The sequence below is a fragment of the Anomaloglossus baeobatrachus genome, chromosome 5, assembly GCF_048569485.1.
Source record: "Anomaloglossus baeobatrachus isolate aAnoBae1 chromosome 5, aAnoBae1.hap1, whole genome shotgun sequence".
Lineage (NCBI taxonomy): Eukaryota > Metazoa > Chordata > Amphibia > Anura > Aromobatidae > Anomaloglossus > Anomaloglossus baeobatrachus.
Window position 1 is genome coordinate 13,086,134 of NC_134357.1, and position 20,872 is coordinate 13,107,005.

General features: G+C 49.8%; 1 protein-coding gene across 2 annotated transcripts in view; it reads right to left on the minus strand.

Moving 5' to 3' along the window:
• Positions 1-294: 294 nt before the first annotated feature.
• The window catches only part of MXI1 (MAX interactor 1, dimerization protein), a 33,318-nt gene continuing 12,740 nt past the window's right edge, over positions 295-20,872 (minus strand). For both annotated transcript variants that reach the window (XM_075348229.1, XM_075348230.1), the window contains exons 3-6: positions 16,889-16,918; positions 3,444-3,558; positions 3,048-3,219; positions 295-2,773 (exon numbers count right to left, since the gene is read on the minus strand). In XM_075348229.1, the coding sequence (XP_075204344.1) occupies positions 2,607-2,773; positions 3,048-3,219; positions 3,444-3,558; positions 16,889-16,918 (484 nt within the window). In that variant the 3' untranslated portion in view covers positions 295-2,606. The remainder of the gene's footprint in view (positions 2,774-3,047; positions 3,220-3,443; positions 3,559-16,888; positions 16,919-20,872) is intronic.

Genomic DNA, 20,872 nt, shown 5'->3' on the forward strand with positions numbered 1-20,872 from the left:
GCGTAGGCCCTTATACAGGGGGTGGGGGCATAAGCTGTGAATCGGCTGTGTATAGAGGCGTAGGCCCTTATACAGGGAGTGGGGGGCATAAGCTGGGAGTCGGCTGTGTATAGAAACAGTCCTTATACAGGGGGTGGGGGCATATGCAGTGACCATCTATGGTGATAGGTGGGATCCTGTGCATAAATATATTGTATATCACTATCATCCTGTCTCTGGGGATAATGCGGCTCCTGAAAACTCTTCCTGAATGGACAGGAAGTAACAATCTAAAAAAAGCCCTAGTGGTCAGGGTGAAAATTGCAACATAACTGGATTTGTTTAATAAGCATGGTAAAAAAAAACAACATTACATGTAACACAAAAACCCGATTTAAACAATAGGTCAATTTCTGGTCATTTTTTGGGTATTTCTACCGAAATTCAGTTTAACAAAAAAAAATCTCATTAGTAATGCAGATCGATATGAAGAACGACAAGTCAAGGCTACGGCTGTCATCACAGCGGGCAACGGTGGTAAATCATGAGCCAGACTGTATCCTGGGTGCCACATATCTGGAGTCTTCAGGTGATCTGCTACTGCCTTACTAATCCGATTCCCAAATATTTGGTCAGGTGATCTGCTACTGCCTTATTAATCCAATTCCCAAATATTTGGTCAGGTGATCTGCTACTGCCTTATTAATCCAATTCCCAAATATTTGGTCAGGTGATCTGCTACTGCCTTATTAATCCGATTCCCAAATATTTGGTTAGGTGATCTGCTACTGCCTTACTAATCAGATTTCCAGATATTTGGTCAGGTGATCTGCTACTGCCTTATTAATCCGATTCCCAAATATTTGGTTAGGTGATCTGCTCCTGCCTTATTAATCAGATTTCCAAATATTTGGTCAGGTGATCTGCTACTGCCCTATTAATCAGATTTCCAGATATTTGGTCAGGTGATCTGCTACTGCCCTATTAATCAGATTTCCAAATATTTGGTCAGGTGATCTGCTACTGCCCTATTAATCCGATTCCCCTATTAATCCGATTCCCAAATATTTGGTCAGGTGATGTACTACTGCCCTATTAATCAGATTTCCAAATATTTGGTCATGTGATCTGCTACTGCCTTACTAATCAGATTTCCCGATATTTGGTCAGGTGATCTGCTACTGCCCTATTAATCAGATTCCCCTATTAATCCGATTCCCAAATATTTGGTCAGGTGATGTACTACTGCCCTATTAATCAGATTCCCAAATATTTGGTCATGTGATCTGCTCCTGCCCTATTAATCAGATTCCCAAATATTAGGTCAGGTGATCTGCTACCGCCCTATTAATCAGATTTCCCAATATTTGGTCAGGTGATCTGCTACTGCCCTATTAATCAGATTCCCAAATATTAGGTCAGGTGATCTGCTACCGCCCTATTAATCAGATTTCCCAATATTTGGTCAGGTGATCTACTACTGCCCTATTAATCAGATTTCCCAATATTTGGTCAGGTGATCTACTACTGCCCTATTAATCAGATTTCCCAATATTTGGTCAGGTGATCTACTACTGCCCTATTAATCATCCGATTCCCAAATATTAGGTCAGGTGATCTGCTACTGCCCTATTAATCATCCGATTCCCAAATATTAGGTCAGGTGATCTGCTACTGCCCTATTGATCATCCGATTCCCAAATATTTGGTCAGGTGATCTGCTACTGCCTTACTAATCAGATTTTTTTCTATAACTGAGGCAGAAAACCCCCTTTAAACTTTCAATACTTGCTGATTATAGTGAAGGCTCGGTTATAGACGTGCCATAGTTTCCGCGCATGCTATACCAAAAGGCCATGCTGGGGCTTGTAGTTCTGACAAAGTTCTGCTGAATGTATCCAAAATAAAAATGAAGAAAAGTGAGAAAAAAAACCCCAGTTATTTAGTGAATAGTGATATTTCGGACCGTGCTGCCGTCCCCCGGTCACCGACTGAGGAGGCTCCTACACAAATTTGCCAAACACCAGGTCCTTGGAGATCAAGACGATCCGAGATTGGGAAAATCTTCTTGTAATCTTGGCCGATACAAGTGAAGAAACGTTTTGCTGGTAGATTGAAGACGTGTCAAGGACCATGTCAGGAAGGAACGAAACAATAGTAACTGGTCTCCAAAATGACGGGTACTACAAGACCCAGCAGAGAACACGCCGATGACCACAACGAGGAAGTTCTTTTTGTTTTACACCATTCCATGGTAGTTTGTATAAAAGTCTTCTAAGATGCCGAATTAAGGCAAAGACCACGTGACAATGAATCTCCGCGATAACAGAGATCTGTACGGAGAACGCAGCACCGGAGCCGCCACCGGTCGTGCTGTCAGGACCTCCGACACTGCGGGAGTTGTATGGTCTTCAGGGAATGCCCTTATGAAGAGAATGAGCTGGTCAAAAGGTTTTTGTTCGTTTTTTTGTTTTTTTTTTGGTCCAGCAAAACAGAAGAAAATCCCCTACAACTGTCCAACTCCAGTCATGGCTGGAGATCTGGAGGAACAAAACTTTTGATTGAATCCAATAGTGCAGCGCTGGTGAGTGCGGGCAGCGAGTCTGGTGAGTGCCGGCAGCCAGGACTCAGCAGTGGTGGTACAGCAGCTTGATACTGGCACTGGAGTAGCCCTCATCGCTGCCCAGGCTCTGCCGGCTGTTGTGGTCATCCAGGTCGCTGATGCTGGTGCTGCTGGAACTGTCCACCTCTAAATTGGAGAACTCTGTGCTTTCGATGTCCACCTCGATCTCTTCTGTGAGGGAGAAGGAACAGTCATCAGTTATGGTGGCCTCATCCCTACCTTCATCAGTCCACATGGGCACAGGACCTCTCCCGTGGGTTCAGACGAGGGGCATGGCCATGGACGTCACCGTCTCCAGCCGCCCAATATTCAGGGGTGCTGCAGGGCTCCTCATCATGCTGCTGTGCAGCGCTTTAAGATGTGGTGCCAAACTGGTGGTGCTCCAGAGCGCAGACCCCCAATGATCATAGACGGAAATCATATTTCAGAAATATTGGATTCTTACCTCGTTCGGAGTCAGAGCGGTCAGACGACATGCTGGAGCCCACGCTGTCCGCCCGCACCCGCTCCGGCTCCCCGCAGCCCTGCAGCTGCTCCAACCTCCTCTTCAAAAACCGCTGCTCCCGTTCCAGCACCTCCAGCTGATGTTGGCCCTTTCGTGCCGAGTCTTCAAGTTTCTGCAGGTAGGCAAGGAAATTAATTTTACACCCCCAAAGTGGCATCATTGACCCCAGGGGATCACCTCTCCTATTGGTATAGAAGGCGTGAACATCCGAGGCCGGGACGTTTGTAAGAAACCGGTCAAGTCACGTGAACCCAAACTGTAACTGATGGACCGCGCTCCATTCCTTTATAACCCGGCACAACCACTACATGTAGATCTGTTGCCCGCGGTCCGTACCTTAATGTGCAGCTTGGCTTTGTTTAGTAGCCCCAGCGTGGTGTGCCGGCTGCTTTCCGCCTCTAGGGGTATAAGGTCCTTCAGCCGTTCCAGGCAGAGTCGCAGGTGGGCCCTCCTGAAAAAGAAAGCGATGCCGTGCTCACATGACTTATTAGGGTTTAATGTACCACACATCCTTTCTTATTCATTCCAATAAAGGCGGAAATGTAGTATCTGCTGCGGCCTGTATATAGCGGACAGAGCTGGGAGGGCGGCTGATCACATTCAACCAGCATTAAACCAGCTAATCAGTGGATCAGTGCCGGATGTCGCTCCCCCACCGATCAGATATTGCTGACCTATTCCAAAAACAGATTATCTATAAACCTCGAAGACAAAATGTCTCTAGGGGTGAGCGGGCACTACCATGCTCAGGTGCTCAGTACTGGTAACTAGTGATGAGCAGGCACTACCATGCTCGGGTGCTCAGTACTGGTAACTAGTGATGAGCAGGCACTACCATGCTCGGGTGCTCAGTACTGGTAACTAGTGATGAGCGGGCACTACCATGCTCGGGTGCTCAGTACTGGTAACTAGTGATGAGCGGGCACTACCATGCTTAGGTGCTCAGTACTGGTAACTAGTGATGAGCAGGCACTACCATGCTCGGGTGCTCAGTACTGGTAACTAGTGATGGGCGGGCACTACCATGCTTAGGTGCTCAGTACTGGTAACTAGTGATGAGCGGGCACTACCATGCTCAGGTGCTCAGTACTGGTAACTAGTGATGAGCGGGCACTACCATGCTTAGGTGCTCAGTACTGGTAACTAGTGATGAGCGGGCAATACCATGCTCAGGTGCTCAGTACTGGTAACTAGTGATGAGCGGGCACTACCATGCTTAGGTGCTCAGTACAGGTAACTAGTGATGAGCGGGCACTACCATGCTTAGGTGCTCAGTACTCGTAACTAGTGATGAGCGGGCACTACCATGCTTAGGTGCTCAGTACAGGTAACTAGTGATGAGCGGGCACTACCATGCTTAGGTGCTCAGTACAGGTAACTAGTGATGAGCGGACACTACCATGCTCGGGTGCTCAGTACTCGTAACTAGTGATGAGCGGGCACTACCATGCTCAGGTGCTCAGTACTGGTAACTAGTGATGAGCGGGCACTACCATGCTCAGGTGCTCAGTACTCATAACTAGTGATAAGTGGGCACTACCATGCTCGGGTGCTCAGTACTGGTAACTAGTGATGAGCGGGCACTACCATGCTCAGGTGCTCAGTACTCGTAGCTAGTGATGAGCGGGCACTACCATGCTCGGGTGCTCAGTACTGGTAACTAGTGATGAGCGGACACTACCATGCTCGGGTGCTCAGTACTCGTAACTAGTGATGAGCGGGCACTACCATGCTCAGGTGCTCAGTACTGGTAACTAGTGATGAGCGGGCACTACCATGCTTAGGTGCTCAGTACTGGTAACTAGTGATGAGCGGGCACTACCATGCTCGGGTGCTCAGTACTCATAGCTAGTGATGAGCGGGCACTACCATGCTCGGGTGCTCAGTACTCGTAAGTAGTGATGAGCGGGCACTACCATGCTCGGGTGCTCAGTACTCGTAAGTAGTGATGAGCGGGCACTACCATGCTCGGGTGCTCAGTACTGGTAACTAGTGATGAGCGGGCACTACCATGCTCGGGTGCTCAGTACTGGTAACTAGTGATGAGCGGGCACTACCATGCTCGGGTGCTCAGTACTGGTAACTAGTGATGAGCGGGCACTACCATGCTCGAGTGCTCAGTACTCGTAACTAGTGATGAGCGGGCACTACCATTCTCGGGTGCTCAGTACTCGTAACTAGTGATGAGTGGGCACTACCATGCTCAGGTGCTCAGTACTGGTAACTAGTGATGAGCGGGCACTACCATGCTCGGGTGCTCAGTACTCGTAACTAGTGATGAGCGGGCACTGCCATGCTCGGGTGCTCAGTACTGGTAACTAGTGATGAGCGGGCACTACCATGCTCGGGTGCTCTGTACTTGTAACTAGTGATGAGCGGGCACTACCATGCTCGGGTGCTCAGTACTGGTAACTAGTGATGAGCGGGCACTACCATGCTCGGGTGCTCTGTACTGGTAACTAGTGATGAGCGGGCACTACCATGCTCGGGTGCTCAGTACTCGTAACTAGTGATGAGGGAGCCATTTAGTAGACTGAGCCCTCGTGGGCAGGGTCCTCTCTCTTGTACCACTTTGTTTTGTATTGTTCATGATTATTGTATTGTCTTTATTATGTATACTATTTTCACATGTAAAGCGCCATGAAATAAATGGTGCAATAATAATAATTTAGTGCAATGTTTTGTTTTTTTGCATAGGGGTATGGATCAAAGAGTAATTATGCAGATTAGCTTTAACCCACACCCCTGAAGAATATGTAAGCCACACCCCCGAGGAATATGTAAGCCACGCCCTCCTTCTAAAGACCCGGAAATTACGGGAATAAAATAAGACAAAAACTAATGAACATTTCTCCTCTTTTAAACCTATTTAGGGGGGGGGGATCTCCACCTGGAGTTAATTATTTATATTAATCGGAATAATACTGTAAAGCAGTTCCTGACAATCTGATTGCTGAGAAAACATTGTCTGACAGCCTCATGTCTGTCTCAATCCTCCATTACTGCCACAACATTAATTCTATTGTTACAAATACATTTAGGAGGAGAATCCTCTTATTAGAAGTCTCTATCCGTCTGCGCTGGCCCAGAGACCGGACCCCATAAGAAGGGACCCCTCGTCTTTGGTTTTGTTCCCATCTCTGTTCTCACTACTAGATTATTTTTATTCCATTTTTATCATCTCCAAAAGGGTCACCGGGCGCCAAAGAATTTCACTCCAAGTCTTTATCTGTCCAGACCAGGCTTGGCGCGGCGCCCGCACTACGTCGGACCTGTTTGTATCACACTATGTTGCCAAATGTGTCTCTTGGGGCTCAATGAGCGGCTAATTGAGGAGGCGCAGCGCAGGACAAGGTGCAGGGTCCTAAAAAGGAAGGCACATGGGGGGGGCATAAAGAATGGGGTCACAATGAGGCGCGTGATGCTGGGCTATAGTGAGGCACAATGTAACTACTGCTATAAATACGGCAACACAAAAGCAACTCTGCCCGAAGTTATTCACAGCCTCATCATCATCATCATCATCATCATCAATATTGTCCCTTCTTTTGCTGTTGTTCATTGTGTTTCAGTTCATTCATTACTAACTAAGTGCACTGAGGTCCGAGGCGCGGCCCCCCTCACTGCCGCCCTCCACATATCGTACCACATTAGTTCATGATGTAGTTTTTGTTACAAAAGTTTTAGAGAAGCCCAAATCTTTTGGGAACAAAACAATTCACGTTGAAGACTGATATATGTAAGGTATGGGGGGGGGGGTGTTGGGGGGACACCTCCTCTCTTAAAAACTCCCCCCAGGCAGGGTGATGTACACTGGTGTGAAAGTATTTGCCCCCTTCCTGGTATCTTATTCTTTTGCATGTTTGTGGCACTTACAACAAAAGTTTTATAGAAACCAAAAACGTTTGAGAACAAAACAATTAATTTCCAAGACTATATATGTAAGGTATGGGGCCCCCTTACATTATATGAGTAATGGGGGGGGGGGGGGGGCATTTTATACCAACTCCCACCAGGGTGATATACATGGGTGTGAAAGTGTTTGCCCCCTTTCCTTATATCTTATTATTTTGCAGGTTTCTCACACTTAAATGTTTCAGATCACCAAACAAAATGTAATATTCGACAAAAAGAACACAAAAGAGGAAAAAGAAATCCAAACCTACAGGGCCCTGTGTGAAAAAGTGATTGCCCCCCCGACCCCACCTTAAATAATAAATTAACTGTGGTTATTATCACATCATTGGGAAGCTGAGTTCTATTTCACCAGACACACCCAGGCCTATACCTATTCTCAATCAAGAAATCACTTAAATAGGACCTGCCTGACAAAGTGAAGTAGACCAAAAGATCCTCAAAAGCTAGACATCATGCCGCAGAGAAATCTAAAGAAATTCAGGAACAAATGAGAAATAAAAGTACTGAGATCTATCAGTCTGGGAAAGGTTAAAAAGCCATTTCTAAAGCTTTTGGACTCCAGCGAACAACAGTGAGAGCCATTATCCACAAATGGTGAAGACATGGGGCAGTAGTGAACCTTCCCAGGAGTGGCTGGCCTACCAAAATTACCCCAAGAGCGTAGAGACTACTCATCAAAGAGGTCACTAAAGACCCCACAACAACATCCAAAGACCTGCAGGCCTCACTTGCCTCAGTTAAGGCCAGTGTTCATGACTCCACCATAAAAAATATACTGGACAAAACTGGACTTAATGACCAAGCTCCAAGACGAAAACCACTGCGGAGAAAAAAGAACGTAAAAGCTTGTCTCAGTTCAGCCATCTCCTCCTGACCTCAAGCTGAAGCGCAGGAGGACAATGATCCAAAACACAACAGCAGGTCCACATCTGGCTGGCTTAAGAAAAACAAAATGAAGACTTGATGTGACCTAGTCATGTTCAGAAACCCTCCAATGTGGCGGAATTACAACAATTCTGCAAAGATGAGTGGCCAAAACTCCTCAAGACATTGTAAAAGACTTCTTGCCAGTTATAGCAAAGAGATTGATAGATCTCAGTTACTTTGTTCTTCATTTGTTCCTCAATTTCTTTGTCTAGCTTTTGAGGATCTTTTGGTATACTTCAATTTGTCAGGCAGGTCTTATTTAAGTGATTTCCTGATTGAGAATAGGTTTGACTAGGGGAATTGAACTATGCTTCCCAAATATGTGATAAACCACAGTTAATATTTTAAGGTGGGGTCGGGCGGCAATCACTTTTTCACTCAGGGCCCTGTAGGTCTGGATTTCTTTTTTCTCTTTCGTGTTAATTGCGTTATTTTTGTACAGTATTAAATTACATTTTGTTCGGTGATCTAAACCATGTAAGCGTGACAAATATGCAAAAAAAAAATAAGACATCAGGAAGGGGGCAAATACTTTCACACCAGTGTATATCACCTTGGCGGGAGTTGTGAGAGGAGGTGACCCCCCCATACAGTGCCTTGCGAAAGTATTCGGCCTCCTTGAATTTTTCAACCTTTTCCCACATTTCAGGCTTCAAACAAAGATAAAATGTTAAGGGTGCTTTACACGCTGCGACATCGCCAGATCGCACATGTGACCGGCGCTATAAAACGACCTATGTGCCATGTTGGCAGATCGCATCTGCGATCTGGCGTGTCACATCACTAACGAGATCACTAGCGATGTCGCAGCGTGTGAAGCACCCTTTAATGTTCTTGTGAAGAATCAACAACAAGTGACACAATTGTGAAGATAAACGATATTTTCCCCTCACCCATGACAGCACCACGTGTGAGAGAGGGATCCGCCCAGCAAGGACAGGAAACCATTCTGAATAAAAGGGCGGTACTTCTCCCCTTCGTCAGTTGGTTTCCTGTCCTTGATGGGAGACCCCTGTTCTGAATACCAGCGGTAAGGAAGAAGAAGAAAAGGAAAATAAAAAAAGACGCTTACTTACCCAGCCCCGTCCGGTGTCTGGAAGAGCAGGGTGAGTCCTGTAGCACCGTTCTTCGGGGCTGGAAGCGCCGTCCACCTGCCCTGGGGGGTCCTGGTGTCCGTGCGGGAGCAGGCGGCAGGTACCGCTCGGGGGCTCCCGGTCCGCCGCTCGTTTCCCCCCGCTCTGCGCTCCATGCTGCCTGGTACTTCCGGGTACGCGCACACGCGACGGGCACGCTGGGAGATGGAGGCGGGCCTTCCGATGACGTCACCGGAGGAAGATGGCGGCGCCCATGCAGCGTTTCGGTGCATGCGGCCCGCCATTCCGGTAATTAGGCACTCCTGGCCGTGCACCGTGGGGAGCGTGGAGAGCGGGGAGGAGCCTCACCAGGGACCGGAAGGCGGAGGATTCATGTTAAAACGGCTCTTCGGGCGCTGTCAGGGGCTGGTGCCTGGGCTCTGTAATGGACATGGATGAGCAGCAGCGCTCTCCCGTGCGTCGTCAGCAGGGCAGGAAAACAGATGACCGGAGCGACACTGGTCGGACGGGCCGTGGCAGCCATGACAGCAGATCCTCCCATGACTCTACAGCTCCGGTGAGACCTGTGGATGTTCCGAAGCAGCCTTCAAAACCGGTACCCTTCATTCCTATGGTGGTGAGTGGATCTTCGTGAATGTCATTATACTCATGGCTCCCTTGCCTGCTTGTCTACCCTTCTTAGGCCCCTAAGAAATCCGCGTCCAAAAAGAAGCATAAGGAATGCCCCCTATGCAGGGAACCCCTCTCGGAGGAGTGGCGCAAGCGGTTGTGTCAGGGGTGTATCCGTCGCACAATTGCGGAGGAATCCCCGGGACTCTCGGCGGACGTCCGTTCGGCTATCCGCTCAGAGGTACAGGACTCCATGAAGGCTTTCTTAAAAAAGAAGAAGTCGAAACCTGTAGACTCTGCCCCTTCGTCCTACTCCTCCTCCGGTACGGCCTCAGACTCAGACTCCTCGTCCTCTGAGGGTGATATGGGAGGCAGACCGTGTTTTTCCATTGAAGATGTTGGGTCCCTGGTCAAATCAGTCAGGGCTACTATGGGGTTGACAGAGGAGAAATCCTCTAGATCCCTGGAGGATGTGATGTTTGGAGGTCTGGAAGATAGGAAGAAGCGTACCTTTCCGGTCAACAACAAAATTGAGGCACTTATTCAGAAGGAGTGGAAGCGTCCGGACAAAACGGGCTCTCTCCCCTCCTCCTCCAAGCGGAAATATCCCTTTGCGGAGGACGTAGCAGCCATATGGGACAAGGCACCCCGGATCGATGCTGCCGTTGCGAAGTCCTCTCGGCGAGGAGGCATTCCCCTAGAGGACTCGGGTACGTTGAAAGATCCCCTGGACAAGAAAGCGGATGTCCTTCTTAAGCACCTATGGGAGACATCTGCGGGGAGCTTGAGGCCGGCCATCGCAAATACCTGTACAGCCCGTTCTCTCATGATCTGGCTCCAACAGGTTGAGGATCAGTTGCGGGATAACACCTCCCGGGACAAGATCCTGTCAAAATTTCCGCTTCTCCAGGGGGCTGCAGCCTTTTTGGCAGATTCCTCAGCGGATGTTATTAGGCTGGGAGCTCGTTCTGCGGGCTTGTCTAATGAGGCCAGGCGGGCGTTATGGCTGAAGGGCTGTCCAGGAGATCTGCAATCCAAACACAGGTTGTGTGCGGTGCCCTGTGATGGTCGCCTGCTTTTTGGGAAACAGCTGGAGGATGTGCTAGACAAAGCGTCAGAGGGCAAAAAGTCCTTCCCGAGATTCCACTCTGGTTCATCCCGTCCCTTTCGGAGGCAGAGATTCTCCAAGGGCAGACCCCCGGATAATCGGCGGTGGGAGCGCAGACCAAAGCGGGACTCCGGCTTCATGTTCGGGGGCGCCCCAGCCGCCTCAAAAGAAGTCTGCCCAGTGACGCCAGGCTGCCGGTCGGAGGTCGCCTTTCTCACTTTCTGGAGCGGTGGGAAAGCATTTCCTCCAACGCCTACGTTCGATCCATTGTCAGAGACGGTCTCCAGTTCCAATTTCTACTTCGGCCACCACAGCGTTTCGTCATCACTCCTCTTCGGGGGTCACAGTCGGAGCAACATGCTCTGGAATCGGAAATTCGGATGTTGATTGGGAAGGCAGTCCTGTGCGAGGTGCCCGTGGCGGAAAGGGGAAAGGGGTTCTATTCCCCCCTCTTTCTTGTAGGAAAGCCGGACGGTTCCTTCCGTACGATAATAAACCTCAGACGTCTCAACCAGTTTTTCCAGTATTTCCCGTTCAAGATGGAGTCTGTTCAGTCGGCCATAAAGCTGCTGTTCCGCAACTGTTATATGGCAGTGATAGACTTGAAGGACGCCTATTACCATGTCCCTATCCATCCTCATTCTCAGCAGTTCCTGCGAGTGGCGGTTTCCATCAACAACTTGGTCAGTCATTTTCAGTTCCGAGCCCTCCCCTTCGGGCTCTCTATCGCCCCCAGGATTTTTACGAAAATAGTGGCAGAGATGACGGCTCATCTACGGATACGGAATATTCTGGTGGTTCCTTACCTGGACGACTTCCTGGTGATTGGGAACTCCGAGCAACAATGTGCGGCTCATCTCCAATACCTTCAACAATCTCTAAAGGACCTGGGTTGGATGGTGAATTACGAGAAGTCCCGGATGGACCCGGTCACTGTTCAATCGTTTCTAGGTCTCACTCTCAACTCGGTGTGTCAGCAGTGCCTTTTGCCAGCAGACAAGATTCGGAGGGTTTCAGCCTTGGCCCGGCAGGCGATCCACCATCCCAGGATGTCTCTGAGGCAGGCCATGTCCTTGCTGGGTACTCTGACATCTTGCTTCCCGGCGGTCCCATGGAGTCGGGTCCACTCCAGGGCTCTCCAGTGGCAGGTTCTGTATGCCCAGAGAGCATTAAACGATTGTTTGGAAGGGGTCGTCACCCTGTCCTGGGCGGTCAGACGTTCTCTCCTCTGGTGAACGTCCGTGGACAATCTGTCTGTGGGGGTTCCCTGGCTACCTCGGGACCGGAGGGTGGTCACTACCGATGCCAGCCAGTCCGGCTGGGGGGCTCACCTTCTCGAGCACGTTTCTCAGGGATGGTGGTCGCCGCAGGAGACGGCGCAACCCTCGAATCTCCGGGAGCTATGGGCGGTGGAGCGTGCCCTACACGACTTTCTCCCTCACCTTCGCGGGCGGCATGTTCTGGTCATGTCCGACAACCAGTCCACAGTCTCATATGTCAACCACCAAGGGGGCACGAGATCCCCATCCCTCATGCAGGTGTCCTACAGACTGTTTCTCTGGGCAGAGCAGCATCTTCTCTCCCTCTCGGCTCTCCACATCAAAGGAAGTCTCAATGTCACGGCAGATTACCTCAGCCGCCATCAACTGCGGCAAGGGGAATGGTCCTTAAATCCTCGGGTCTTTCGACAGATAGTGACTCTCTGGGGCTTGCCGCAGATAGACCTCTTTGCCACCAAACTGAACAGGCAGGTAGTGCAGTTCTGTTCGCTAAGCCCATCGGACCAGCCCTTCGCAGTAGACGCGCTACAGGTTCCATGGACCTTCAGGCTAGCTTATGCGTTTCCTCCGATTATCATGCTGCCGACCGTTCTGCAAAAAAAATCAGGGAGGACCGGGCAAGAGTACTTCTTATCGCCCCCTTCTGGCCCAAACGACCATGGTTTTCTCTCCTAAGGGCAATGTCTGTCACAGATCCCTGGGTTCTGCCGGAAGTTCCGGACCTGTTAGTGCAGGGACCAGTATTCCACGCACAAGCGAAGGGATTCCATTTAACGGCTTGGAATTTGAAAGGTCGCTGTTAAGGAGCAAAGGTTTTTCCCCTGACCTTATTTCTACTTTGTTAAAGAGCCGAAAGCCTGTTACCACCAAAATCTACGGGAGAGTGTGGCAAAAATTCCTGCAATTCTCTGATGGTCCTCTGGGTCCGGAGGCCCCTGTGGAGTGCATTTTAGAATTCCTTCAGAAGGGGTTTGATCTAGGGTTAGCGGTGAACACTCTCAAGGTTCAGGTCTCTGCCTTGGGAGCCCTGTACAATTGTAACCTGGCGGCCAACAAGTGGATTAAACGGTTTATTATGGCTAGTGGTAGGACTAGGCCAGTGATCATACCGAAGGTTCCTCCCTGGGACCTGAACTTGGTCTTGGATGCCCTCACGGGACCCCCCTTTGAACCCCTGACTGAGATCTCCCTGAAATTACTTACCCTGAAAACCGTATTGCTAGTCGCATTGACCTCGGCACGACGGATCGGTGATTTGCAGGCCCTGTCAGTAGTGCAGCCTTACACTCAGGTCCTTGAGGATAGAGTCATCCTGCGTCCGGACCCAGCGTATCTCCCGAAGGTTGCTTCTCATTTTCATAGAACGCAGGAGATAGTCCTGCCCTCATTCTGCAGCCGTCCCACTAATGAGGGGGAACGTAGATTTCACACCCTAGATGTACGAAGGGCCCTCCTACACTATCTTTCGGTCACACAGGCAGTGAGGAAGACACAGTCATTATTTATCTCCTTTCAGGGTAGTACCAAGGGTCAGGGGGTGTCCAAGAGTACTATCGCTAGGTGGATTAGGGAGGCCATTAGTTTGGCCTACTCCTCCAGTGGAGCGCCTGTTCCGGAGAACATCCGGGCCCATTGCACCAGAGCGGTGTCTACCTCCTGGGCTGAGCGTGCACAGGTATCTATTGAACAAATTTGTAGGGCCGCTACCTGGTCCTCACAATCTACTTTTTTCCGACACTATCGGTTGGACCTATCCTCCTCGGCTGCTCTTTCGTTTGGTAGAAGGGTGCTGGAGGCGGTGGTCCCTCCCTAAATGGTTTTCTCTGGAAATCTCTCACGTCGTGCTGTCATGGGTGAGGGGAAAACACAACGGTTACTTACCGGTAGCCGGTTTTTCCAGAACCCATGACAGCACCCTTATATTCCCTCCCTTTCTCATCCTTGGTGTGCACTTTTCGGTGTGCTTGTGTGTGTTTAGTGGTGGTGGAGTAAGTTCTAACGATTGTTGGAGGTCCTCTCATTCTCGGTAATCAACTGACGAAGGGGAGAAGTACCGCCCTTTTATTCAGAATGGTTTCCTGTCCTTGCTGGGCGGATCCCTCTCTCACACGTGGTGCTGTCATGGGTTCTGGAAAAACCGGCTACCGGTAAGTAACCGTTGTGTTTATTGCTTATTTTAAAAATAAATAACTGAAAATTGTGTCGTGCAATATTATTCATCCCCTGTAAGTGAATATTTTGTAGCGCCCCCTTTTGCTGCGATTACAGCTGCAGTCTCTTGGGGTATGTGTCTATCAGTTTTGCACATGGAGAGGTGAAATTCTCGCCCATTCTTCCTTTGTAAACAGCTGGAGCTGAGTGAGGTTGGATGGAGGCGTTTGTGAACAGCCGTTTTCAGCTCTTTCCACAGGTTCTCGATTGGGTTCAGGTCTGGACTGTGACTTGGCCATTCTAACCCCTGGATACGGTTATTTGTGAACTATTCCATTGTAGATTTTGCTTTATGTTTGGGATCATTGTTTTGTTGAAAGACAAATCTCCGTCCCAGTCTCAGGTCTTTTGCAGACTCCAAAAGGTTTTCTTCAAGAATGGTCCTGTATTTGGCTCCATCCATCTTCCCAGCAATTTTAACCATCTTCCCTGTCCCTGCTGAAGAAAAGCAGGCCCAAACCATGATGCTGCCACCACCATGTTTGACAGTGGGCATGGTGTGTTCAGGGTGATGAGCTGTGTTGCTAGTATTGAGCCCAAAAAGTTGGATTTTGGTTTCCTCTGACCAGAGCACCTTCTTCCACATGTTTGGTGTCTCCAGGTGACTTGTGGCAAACTTTAAACGACACTTTTTATGGATATCTTTGAGAAATGGCTTTCTTCTTGCCACTCTTCCATAAAGGCCAGATTTGTGCAGTGTATGACTGATTGTTGTCCTATGGACAGACTCTCCCACCTCAGCTGTAAATCTCTGCAGATCATCCAGAGGGATCATGGGCCTCTTGGCTACATCTCTGATCAGTCTCCTCCTTGTGTGAGATGACAGTTTGGATGGACGGCCGGGTCTTGGTAGATTTGCAGGGGTATGATTCTCCTTCCATTTCACTATGATCGCATGCACAGTGCTTCTTGGGATGTTTAAAGCTTTGGAAATCTTTTTGTACCAAATCCGGCTTTAAACTTCTCCACAACAGTATCACGGACCTGCCTGTTGTGTTCCTTGGTCTTCATGATGCTCTCTGCGCTTTACACAGACCCCTGAGATATCACAGAGCAGGGGCATTATACGGAGACTTGATTACACACAGGGGCTTATATTTATCATCATCAGTCATTTAGGACAACATTGCATCATTCAGAGATCCTCAATCACCTTCTGGAGTGAGTTTGCTGCACTGAAAGTAAAGGGGATGAATAATATTGCACGCCCCAATATTCAGTTTATTATTTTTTACAAAAGTTTAAAATAAGCAATAAATTTCGTTCATCTTCACAAACGTGTCCCACTTGTTGTTGATTCTTCACCAGAACATTAACATTTTATCTTTATGTTTGAAGCCTGAAATGTGGGAAAAGGTTGAATAATTCAAGGGGGCGAATACTTTCGCAAGGCGCTGTATATCAGTCTTCAAAGTGAATTGTTTTGTTCCCAAAAGATTTGGGTTTCTCAAACTTTTGTAACAAAAAGTAAGCCATGAACTAGTGTGCGGTGATCCGTTATGTGGAGGGAGGTGGGCCGCGCCTCGGACCTCAGCTAATGAATGGATGAGCACAAACTCAATGAACAACAGCAAAAGAAGGGACAATGATGACGATGATGATGACGATGATGACGATGATGATGAGGCTGTGAATAGCTTTGGGCAGAGTTGTTTTTGTGTTGCTGTATTTATAGCAATATGTAAATTGTGCCTCATTATAGCCCAGCATGATGCGCCCCACTGTGACCCCGTTGTCTACGCCCCCCCCCATGTGCCTCCTGCCTCTAGGACCCTGCGCAGTGCCTCTACTTTATGTGACAAACAAGCAAAAGAATAAGAAATCAATGGGCGGGGGCTCATCTTACTCGTAACTACCCCCCCCCCCCCGGGTGATCATCATCTGCTTGTTATTATAGATAGAACCCTTATAAATCAGCAGATGCAGGGAGCGAGGAATAATCCTGTGACCCCCCCCCCCTCGTGTGTCCCCCCCAGCCCCCACATTCCATTTGTCCAACCTCATATGTGGACCCCGTCCTCACCATGTGCCCCCCCCCAGCCCCCACATACATTTCGTCCCCTCTCCCATATGCAGACCCAGTCCTCATCGTGTGTTCCCCACCCAGCCCCCACATTCTTTTCGTCCACTCTCTTATATGCGGACCCCGTCCTCACCCTGTGTCTCCCCAGCCCCCACATTCTTTTCGTCCACTCTCTTATATGCGGACCCCGTCCTCACCCTGTGTCTCCCCAGCCCCCACATTCTTTTCGTCCACTCTCTTATATGCGGACCCCGTCCTCACCCTGTGTCTCCCCAGCCCCCACATTCTTTTCATCCGCTCTCTTATATGTGGACCCCGTCCTCACCGTGTGCCCCCCCCCAGCCCCCACATACATTTCGTCTCCTCTCCCACATGCAGACCCCGTCCTCACCATGTGTCCCCTCAGCCCCCACATTCCTTGTGTCTGCTCTCCCACATGCGGACCCCGGCCCTTGTTTCAGAGTTTCTCACATTAGCCCAGATGCAGAGGAGGATGAAAGTCATCAGAGACATTACAGCCCCCGCTAGCCGCCACCCAGCTTTCCCAGACTTCTGAGAGACAAATCCCACACGGCCCAGTATCGGACATTACGTATCACGCGGAGACTCACCGATTCTTCTCCAACTCGTTGTGCGTCGACCTGGAGAGAAACAAACATCAGATCAGTGACCGCACGATAAGGGGGGGGGGGGTGTAGTGCGGAGCAGATCTCCACCAATATATAGTGCGAAAAGCTTAGAATCGTCTAAGCCCCTCATATGTGATACTGCTGGTTAGATACACAATATCACATGATAGGATTAGATACACAGCTCAGCAGGCAGTATCACACAGGATAGGATTAGATACACAGCTCAGCAGACAGTATCACACAGGAGAGGATTAGATACACAGCTCAGCAGGCAGTATCACACAGGATAAGATTAGATACACAGCTCAGCAGACAGTATCACACAGGAGAGGATTAGATACACAGCTCAGCAGACAGTATCACACAGGAGAGGATTAGATACACAGCTCAGCAGACAGTATCACACAGGAGAGGATTAGATACACAGCTCAGCAGACAGTATCACATGATAGGATTAGATACTGCAGATTAATAATAAATAATAATACTTAACAGCCAAAGTTAAGCAGACAGAATCACACTTGATCGGCTTAGATACCACACATGATGGGTTTAGATATAGCAGTTCATTAGACAGTATCACATGTTCGGCTTAGATGCAGTACACACCATCACACTTGCTTGGCTTAGATGCAGCAGACAGTATTATACATGAAGGGCTTAAATGCAGCAGACAGTATCACACTTGTTTGGCTTAGATGCAGCAGACAGTATCACACTTGTTTGGCTTAGATGCAGCAGACAGTATCACACTTGTTTGGCTTAGATGCAGCAGACAGTATCACACTTGTTTGGCTTAGATGCAGCAGACAGTATCACACTTGTTTGGCTTAGATGCAGCAGACAGTATCACACTTGTTTGGCTTAGATGCAGCAGACAGTATCACACTTGTTCGGCTTAGATGCAGCAGATAGTATCACATTTGCTTGGCTTAGATGCAGCATACAGTATTACATATGAAGGGCTTAGATACAGCCGCCTCCTTGCAGGGGTATCCCCGGCGTCTCAGCGGCTCCTCAGGACATCTTGTACAGGGTTCACTTGAGGTTAGGAGACGCAGAATAACAGGAACTGCCCCAAACATTAAGCCGCTTAGTGCCAGACACAGAGCGCTCATGTTCTGCCTCGTACAGTCCCCAGCCCCAAATATCATCGCAGGCGGATGACGGATCCCCTCCGGGGTCATAAACCTGCAGGCGCGGCCCCCCTGTAATGGGACGGAGGTTACACGAGGTCACAGAGCCCAAGATGGAGGAGCCAAGAAATGCTGAATGGAAAATCTGGATCACCGGGGGCCGGGGTTTCTGGGCTCATCTAGATGCAGATTATCTCCCATCTGGAATCACTTTACTCCAGCTTTAACCCTGCGGCTGCAGATGGGGCTGAGCCCGAGTGTGGGACGTGAGCGGATACAGCAGAGCCGAGTGTGGGACGTGAGCGGATACAGCAGAGCCGAGTGTGGGACGTGAGCGGATACAGCAGAGCCGAGTGCGGGACGTGAGCGGATACAGCAGAGCCGAGTGCGGGACATGAGCGGATACAGCAGAGCCGAGTGCGGGACGTGAGCGGATACAGCAGAGCCGAGTGCGGGACGTGAGCGGATACAGCAGAGCCGAGTGCGGGACATGAGGCGGATACAGCAGAGCCGAGTGCGGGATGTGAACGGATACAGCAGAGCAGAGTGCGGGACGTGAGGCGGATACAGCAGAGCCGAGTGTGGGACGTGAGCGGATACAGCAGAGCTGAGTGCGGGACGTGAGCGGATACAGCAGAGCCGAGTGCGGGACGTGAACGGATACAGCAGAGCAGAGTGCGGGACGTGAGGCGGATACAGCAGAGCTGAGTGCGGGACGTGAGCGGATACAGCAGAGCCGAGTGCGGGACGTGAGCGGATACAGCAGAGCCGAGTGCGGGACGTGAGCGGATACAGCAGAGCCGAGTGTGGGACGTGAGGCGGATACAGCAGAGCCGAGTGTGGGACGTGAGCGGATACAGCAGAGCCGAGTGTGGGACATGAGGCGGTACAGCAGAGCCGAGTGTGGGACGTGAGGCGGTACAGCAGAGCCGAGTGTGGGACGTGAGGCGGATACAGCAGAGCCGAGTGTGGGACGTGAGGCGGATACAGCAGAGCCGAGTGTGGGACGTGAGCGGATACAGCAGAGCCGAGTGCGGGACGTGAGCGGATACAGCAGAGCCGAGGCTGGCATCTTCCAGAATTATTAATGCTACAATCACAAACTCGGCTCTGCTACATCTCAGCGTAAAACATTATCCAATATCGGAGCAACAAGACCCCGAATAACAGCAGGAAATCCCTGTGTTATAGAACTGCAGACACAAAGTTCACATCCAGAAATAAAGGCCAAATCCCCGGAGACGACTCGTCCCAGCATTGTCCACTCGAAAATTTTAGTGGTCACTGATGTCATATCCTGGCGGCCACGCCTCATAGAGCCACGCTCAGAAGCAGCAAAACAGGAAACAAGAGGCGGCTCCTGATATCCAGATTACACTACTCCAGAGCTGCACTCACTATTCTGCTGGGGGAGTCACTGTGTACATACAATACTGATCCTGTGTTACCTCCTGTATTATACTCCAGAGCTGCACTCACTATTCTGCTGGTGCAGTCACTGTGTACATACATTACATTACTGATCCTGAGTTACCTCCTGTATTATACACCAGAGCTGCACTCACTATTCTGCTGGTGCAGTCACTTTGTACATACATTACTGATCCTTAGTTACCTCCTGTATTATACTCTAGAGCTGCGCTCACTATTCTGCTGGTGCAGTCACTGTGTACATACATTACATTACTGATCCTTAGTTACCTCCTGTATTATACTCCAGAGCTGCGCTCACTATTCTGCTGGTGCAGTCACTGTGTACATACATTACATTACTGATCCTTAGTTACCTCCTGTATTATACTCTAGAGCTGCGCTCACTATTCTGCAGATTTGGAGCTCATTTTCTCGGGGCTGTGGTCTTGCATACTTTGGATATAATGTGAGCATTATTGTTGATCTTTACAGGAGGCTGCTGGGCCCTGTAGTGCAGATGGCGTTATTGGGGTGTCTGTCCTGGTGGGGTGCACTTCTAAAGTACTGGGAAGCACCTGATAATATAATATGAGCATAACCAAAAGGCTGTAAGCCGGCATGGTGCACTACACGTACCTGTGTGACTGGCGCCCTGTAGGACCCTTATCCATGAGCATTCCTATTACTGTGGATGATGGGAGTGTGAGTGGTCGTCCATCAGTGTCAGTGTCCCCTGCACTGCCCCCTGCAGTATATAGACATTATGTCCCCTGCGCTGCCCCCTGCAGTATATAGACATTATGTCCCCTGCGCTGCCCCCTGCAGTATATAGACATTATGTCCCCTGCGCTGCCCCCTGCTGTATATAGGCATTATGTCCCCTGCGCTGCCCCCTGCAGTATATAGGCATTATGTCCCCTGCGCTGCCCCCTGCAGTATATAGGCATTATGTCCCCTGCACTGCCCGCTGCAGTATATAGGCATTATGTCCCCTGCGCTGCCCCCTGCAGTATATAGGCATTATGTCCCCTGCGCTGCCCCCTGCTGTATATAGGCATTATGTCCCCTGCGCTGCCCCCTGCAGTATATAGGCATTATGTCCCCTGCGCTGCCCGCTGCAGTATATAGGCATTATGTCCCCTGCGCTGCCCCCTGCAGTATATAGGCATTATGTCCCCTGCGCTGCCCCCTGCAGTATATAGGCATTATGTCCCCTGCGCTGCCCCCTGCAGTATATAGGCATTATGTCCCGGCGTTGGCCTCGTCTTCTCTGCAATGTTTGGGGGCAGCGTCTGCCCGGAGCGGTGGATTGCGGTAGGATCAATGTTTACACCAGGATCCATACTGACCCCGGTATGATAGCAGCTCAGCCGAGTATCTGCTCACAGGCTTGCTGATGGTTTCCACTAACATC